General features: G+C 47.1%; 1 protein-coding gene across 1 annotated transcript in view; it reads right to left on the reverse strand.

Annotated features, from left to right (window-relative positions):
• Positions 1 to 6,235, reverse strand: part of LOC128408792 (uncharacterized) — a 29,113-nt gene extending 22,878 nt beyond the window's left edge. The window contains exons 1-2 of the mRNA XM_053378814.1: positions 5,900 to 6,235; positions 601 to 1,596 (exon numbers count right to left, since the gene is read on the reverse strand). Coding sequence (XP_053234789.1) covers positions 601 to 1,458 — 858 coding nt within the window. The 5' untranslated portion in view covers positions 1,459 to 1,596; positions 5,900 to 6,235. The remainder of the gene's footprint in view (positions 1 to 600; positions 1,597 to 5,899) is intronic.
• Between the last annotated feature and the right edge of the window lie 592 nt (positions 6,236 to 6,827).

The raw sequence follows: 6,827 nt of genomic DNA on the forward strand, positions 1-6,827 counted from the left end.
TTCGCTTCAGGATGTGAACGGGGCTCTGGAACGGATCCCGTTCGCATCCAGAGGTACCACTGTACTAGCCACCAACCTGGAGTCATAACACTTCCCAGAGCTACGGAACTCCTTGCCACAAGGGCTGTGTAGGTTTAGAGCACACTTGAAGCACACTTCCTCCTCAAAGGATCCTGGTAAATGTTGCTTGAAACTCTGTGAGTGGCAAATAATTCCCAGCACTAACTACAGTTCCTATGATTCTTTGTGGAGGGGGCGGGAGGATGTGCTGTGAATGTGCGTACACGGCAAAGGAAGATCCTTTGGCAAGGTATTTAGCAACTGGCAAAGAGGGGTTAGCAGGAGAAAATGATCCGATTCCTTTGCCACTGATTATACCCAACTCTGCCTCCATCCACCACCATTTATTTCTGAGATCTATCCCAGAAATCTCTAGGCCCATCAACTGAGGCCTGGGAGTAGAAGATTTGAAAAATCCTAGTCTAGGTAACAGACAATTTAGGTTTAGAGCAGAAGGAAAGTCCAGGCAGGGAAAATGAGAAGAAGAAGGGAAGTCGGGGGGATGGAGAGGCAAAGCAGAGGGGAAAGGCTGACCCATACCACTTTCTCCATATGTTGCAAAGGCAACAGCGCCCCAAAACCCTTCTCTCCTTGTCTGAGAGACTCGGAGACTTCACCGCCTGCTCCCAGGGGCTCCTCTTCCTGCCTCAGCATGAAGTCCTCTGCCAGGGCCACCGCCTGGACGCAGGTCTCCGGGTCGCGATCCTTCACCCAGCTCTGCACTTCCGGCGGCAGAACGGCCAGGAACTGCTCCAGGATCAGCAGCTCCAGGATCTGCTCCTTGGTGCGCCTCTCCGGCTTCAGCCACTGGTAGCACAGGAACCAGAGGCGGCTGCAGGCCTCGCGGGGGCCCTCAGCCTCCCGGTAGCCAAAGTGCCGGAACCGCCGGCGGCACTTCTCCGTGTCGGCGGCCTCTTCATCCAGGGACGCCTTCTCCTTGACTTTCCCGCAGGCTGCCTCACCGTCGGCTAGCGGCCCGCCAGCCAGCACTTGAACGTCTCTGCCAGGGCCAGGCCACGGCTGGGCCACCCGCTCTCCTCCGAGTCGGTCGCCAGGTTGACCTGACCCCTGGAAAGAAGAGGGCGAAGCTTCGGCATGGCCCCAGGGGGAGGGCGCGCCCCCCCAGATTGTGTGAAAGGGCCGTGGCTCCCTTGGGAAGTGCTGCCACCAAGGCTCCCACTGCTGTGCCAAACCTTCGTCGGCTTCCTCTTTGATGTGCGGGGACGTCATTCTTTGGGGAAGTTCGGTTGGGATCCTGGGAGACGTTTCACTTTTTCCCTCCAATTCTTCCTCCGGTTTGGGGCTCAGGAGTCCACACTGCAACATTTCCTCCCCTGGCTGTAGCCCGGCTTGGAACCGGGGAACCAGATCTCCCAGAATCCCTTGCTCGGCAGCCATTTTTCTCGGGCCAAGGCTTTACTCCAATTCGCCTCTCTCACACACACAAACAAGAAGCTTTGGGGGGAGTTTCTTCTTTCTAAGTTTACTTGGCTTCTTGTCCCAGGCTAGCCCCAGCAGCAGAATCCACAAGGGTCTCTGAAAAATATAATTGAGGGGTTCATTTATTTCTGAGCCGATAACAGTAGAGGTTGGTTCAACAGCTGTCTTCCTAAGGAATAAAAATATACACAGAAATGAAGGAGAGCAGATAAAACTCAAAACCTTTGAAAGGTAAAGGGACCCCTGACCATTAGGTCCAGTCATGGCCGACTCTAGGGTTGCAGCGCTCATCTCGCTTTATTGGCCGAGGGAGCTGGCGTACAGCTTCCGGGTCATGTGGCCAGCATGACTAAGCCGCTTCTGGCGAACCAGAGCAGCGCACGGAAACACCATTTACCTTCGCGCCAGAGTGGTACCTATTTATCTACTTGCACTTTGAGGTGCTTTCCAACTGCTAGGTTGGCAGGAGCAGGGACCAAGCAACGGGAGCTCACCCCGTCACGGGGATTCGATCAAAACCTTTAGGGGTAATATTATTTTGATTCTAGACATCCCAATTTCTCATTCTGCCAGACCATGCCTCACTTCTTCAGGGTCATAAGGGATAAAAATTTGGTGTGTCCCCCGCACCCCCACCCCCAGAAATGGAAGCTGAAATACTAAATTCTGCCACCGATAGGAATTTCCGGGCTCATGCAGAATACCATATGGAAAGTTAATACAGCAAACATTTAAATCTCCCCCTCATTGCTTTTTAAAAAATAATTTCTTTTATGTTTGCTAAATTCCCAAATATTTCATATTTCAGGCACAGAACGAGGAAGAAATCAGGAGTTTGATTACTTTTCGAGAAAAGCTAGATATTATAATGCTCTATTTTTGAACCGTACCATTAATACCCTGGGTAGGACTTAAATACATTTGTTAAATATCATAATATCAAAAATTTCAGACTGTCTATTAGGGCATAAATTATTTTATTTTATACTTTATATTATTTTATATTTTTTATTATTTAAAACAAATTACCTGAACAAAGAAAGCTATCATGTTAACAGGAAGAGTGCTAGCCATGTGCAGCTTTTAAACATTATTTACCGTAGATGAAGGTGCATTTAATTGTATGAAACACCACTACAACTGGAGGTAGTATTGTTCAGACAGGTGACTGGTGCCCCTGCCCCTTTAAGACTTGTATAGCAGAATACATTTCATCCACAAACTACATCTGTGGGCACGCCCTCTGTTATAAGAGACAAAAGGGAAAGAGGTTGGGGAACAGTAAAGGTAAAGGTACCCCTGCCCGTACGGGCCAGTCGTGTCCGACTCTGGGGTTGCGCGCCCATCTCGCTTAAGAGGCCGGGGCCAGCGCTGTCCGAAGACACTTGTGGGTCACGTGGCCAGCGTGACAAGCTGCATCTGGCGAGCCAGCGCAGAGCACGGAAACGTCGTTTACCTTCCCGTTATAAAGTGGTCCCTATTTATCTACTTGCACTTTGATGTGCTTTCGAACTGCTAGGTTGGCAGGCGCTGGGACCAAGCAACGGGAGCGCACCCCACCGTGGGGATTCGAACCGCCGACCTGACGATCGGCAAGTCCTAGGCTCTGTAGTTTAACCCACAGCGCCACCCACGTCCCCGGGGAACAGTAGCAGAACAGAATAATGGGGTTTGTTTTTGTGGGTGTTGCAGACGCCTGGATGAGAATGCTATCCTTTATCTAGGGAAGGATGTCCCCAAGAGGATGATTAAACTATTTATGTAAGCAGCAACAGCAGCCAGAATCCTATATGTGCAGAAATGGAAGGAAGGGGGAGTTCCAACCGAGGAAGAATGGATCTCAAAACTAATGGATTGTGTGGAAATGGCAAAAATTGACAGCAAGAGTTAAGAGGTCAAAACGAGGAAGTACTACAGCCAAATGAAATCGAGAGCAGGATCCAAAATTCAAGCAGAGGGAGGGAAATGACAACAGTGGTGCCTTTTAACGTTCTTTTAAGGGCTGGACAGCTCAGTTTTGTTAGAGCCTGGTGCTGATCAAGCCAAAGTTGCAGGTTCGATCCCCATGTGAGCAGTTGTATATTCCTGCATTGCACAAGTGTTGATCTGCCCTCCAGCTCTACAACCAGGCAGAGGGCCTTCTCAGTGGTGGCGCCCTCCGATCAGATGTCAAGGAAATAAACAACTATCTGACTTTTAAAAGACATCTGAAGGCAGCCCTGTTTAGGGAAATTTTTAGTGCTTGATGTTTTATTCTGTTTTTAATCTGTTGGGAGCCGCCCAGTGGCTGGGGAAACCCAGCCAGATGGGCGGGGTATAAATATAATAATAATAATAATAATAATAATAATAATAATAATAATAATTAATAAATAAATAAATAAATAAATAAATTCTATGATTTCTCGTGAATTTATCATGGTATAATGTGTTTCTGTTTTTAAACATGCCACTTGGAGAGCTTGGTAAGAAGCGACTAATAAATCATAGAATCACCACAGAATCATAGAGATAGAAGCAACCTCTTGGATCATCTAGTCCAACCCCCTGCAAGGCAGGAACATGCAGCTGTCCCATACAGGGATTGAACCTGCAGCCTTGGCATTATCAACATCACACTCTAAGCAACTGAGCTATCTAGGCCCTCCTGGAAATATTAATATTATTAATAATAATAATGTCACATGCAAAGCACTAGAGTATATCAAACAGTACAAGGATATGGGAGACACAAACAAAAAAATAAGATCTAAAAGAACTATGGTATATCACATAGTGAGATAGAACATAAGGATGAACAGAGTCAATACTACTGGTCTACCTAGCTAGCAGCTGCTCTCCAGGGTTTCAAAATGGGAACCTAGAAATGCCACCAGAGATTGATTGAGCCAGGGATTTTCTGTCCCAGGGTATGAATTGTAGCAGAGTAAAAAAAGCAGTGCAGATTCCAAAACAACATGTGGTTTCAAAAAACGACTCAGATGCAGCCAACTTCATTAGCAAAATTTACTCAGGGAAATTCACATAACAAGATCCAGATCCCTGGATAGCAGAAAAACTCTTTAAAATCCAGTTGCAGTAAGACTTAACAGTAAAAACAGAAACCTTAAACTTAACGTACTTATGTACAACGCACTCAATGAGAGAAACAAACTGAAGAGAAGAGATAGACGGAACGAAGGGAAGCGAGAAACCAGTCATTCCCAGCCTGTAAATTAATAATAGACAGTTAAAAACATCTTGGCCTTGAGAAACGTGTTAAGGTTCACAGCCAAAATAGCACCTGCATGCTTCTTAGCAGAATGGAAATTTGCAAACCAGCTAGAAACTTCCAGCTTGTGCCACATGCAGAGAACATACCAGAAACTTGTGCTTGAATCGATAGACGAGAAATGGTTTCTATACTTTATATAAATGGCTTCTATTTGAATCAATAAACTATCAATGTTTCCGTACCTCAGAAGCGCTATACCTGACATCTTCTGTATGCATAGCCAATACTCTGCCACTGAGCTAGGGTCCCCTTCAAGATAAAGCAAGTTTCTAGTCCTCATGGGCAGCTGTTTAAACAGGACTCCTTGTGGGGAGTCAGACCAGGGTAGTCCACAGTGACAGGCTCTCTTCAAAAGGCATCAAGAAACATATGTGTGTTCCAGATCCAATTTAGCACCCCAAAAATGTTTGCCTTCATTTCCCTTTTAAAGGCGCAGGAGCCCTCTCCCACGTCACCTGCCCACCTTTGGCACAGATTTAACACCCGTCCGGAAAAATAAAACTTAAATCCCAACACGAATATCACAATCCTATCCAGGTTTTCTCAGGAGCAAACCCCGTCATTTCCAACAGAGCTTGCTCCCAGGTGTGTATAGGATTCTTGCAGTCTAGGATTCTCATCCCCAAAGGGCATGTGTCATTTGCTGCTATTAATAAAATTAATTCTAAGTCAACATATCAGGTGGCCGGCCACAAAGCATGAAAACACAGCCAGCTCAATGGGAACGGCATAAAATGATATATATTGTGGAATGAGTCCTAAAGAACAGAGAATCCTGGCGATATATATATAAAACAAAAGGGGTGTGTGGACACAATAGCAATCAAACGGAGGAGATTTTAATCCCACCTTTCCCCGCAGCAGTTATGGTGTGGCTTAAAAGCACAGGAAAATATTTGCGCATTTCAAAGCAACTAGGTAAATTCCCATGAGGTTGCAGTGAGAGCCTTGAGAGATCCTAATTCATTTTGTAACGCTTGGATTGCAAAGAGCAGATCAATTTAATTATTATAATTATTATTATTTTAAAAGGTGGCATAATCCTACGAATGGGCCAGTGCAAATTTTATCCTTTGAATTTATTTGTTGCAACTGAAAGGTCCTATTCCAGCCTTTCAAACTCACCCCCACCTCAGGTCTGCAGCAAGGAAAACACAACAATAGCTCCACAGCACAAGCTTAGCTAGGAGCTGGAGGAGGAAGGGACTTTGCAGTATTTACAGTCCGCCCCCCCCTCCTTTTCAAATTTCTTGGCTTCTCTGGGAATCGGTGCTCTGTGGTTTTAACCCTTTTAAAGGGCCACCCTTGGAAGCAAAAAGGAGAGAAATGGTGATGAGCAGCAGCGGGTGATGTCCATCGGGAATGATAGGACGGAGGGCAGGGAGCCCGACAGTAGGTGGCGCCAGAGAGCCGATGATCAGCAGAGCCGACCAATTCTAGTTGAGCCACCCATCTTCTTCCCTGCCCGGTTTTGCAAACGCAACGCTGGGGAAGAGGAGGAGGTTGACCGGCAGAGCCATCCCCTGGAATGGCTTTAAAGCAGGGGTCAGCAACCTTTTTCAGCCGTGGGCCGGTCCACCGTCCCTCAGACCATGTAGGGGGCCGGACTATATTTTTTGGGGGGGGGAGAACGAATTCCTATGCCCCACAAATAAACCAGAGATGCATTTTAAATAAAAGCACACATTCTACTCATGTAAAAGCGCACTGATTCCCAGACCGTCCATGGGCCAGATTGAGAAGGCAAATGGGCCGCATCCAGCCCATGGTCCTTAGGTTGCCTACCCCTGCTTTAAAGGAAGGAGATCGCTGGCCAGGGGCTGGCTGAGGGCAGGCTGAGGTTGGTGCTGGGTTGCCCTAATGGGCCAGCCTCCATTGTGGGGCATCTGAGCAGAACTGTAGATTCACTGTGTCAGAGTCAGCGAGGAGTTCATAGAATTATTGAAGAGAAGGGTTGGAAAGAGATCCGACGGTCATCTAGTCCAACCCCCTGCAACACAGGGATCTCAACTAAAGCACCCATGGGTCAGTCCTTAGCGCATCGCCAAGTGGG

This window comes from Podarcis raffonei, chromosome 2 (genome assembly GCF_027172205.1).
Source record: "Podarcis raffonei isolate rPodRaf1 chromosome 2, rPodRaf1.pri, whole genome shotgun sequence".
NCBI lineage: Eukaryota > Metazoa > Chordata > Lepidosauria > Squamata > Lacertidae > Podarcis > Podarcis raffonei.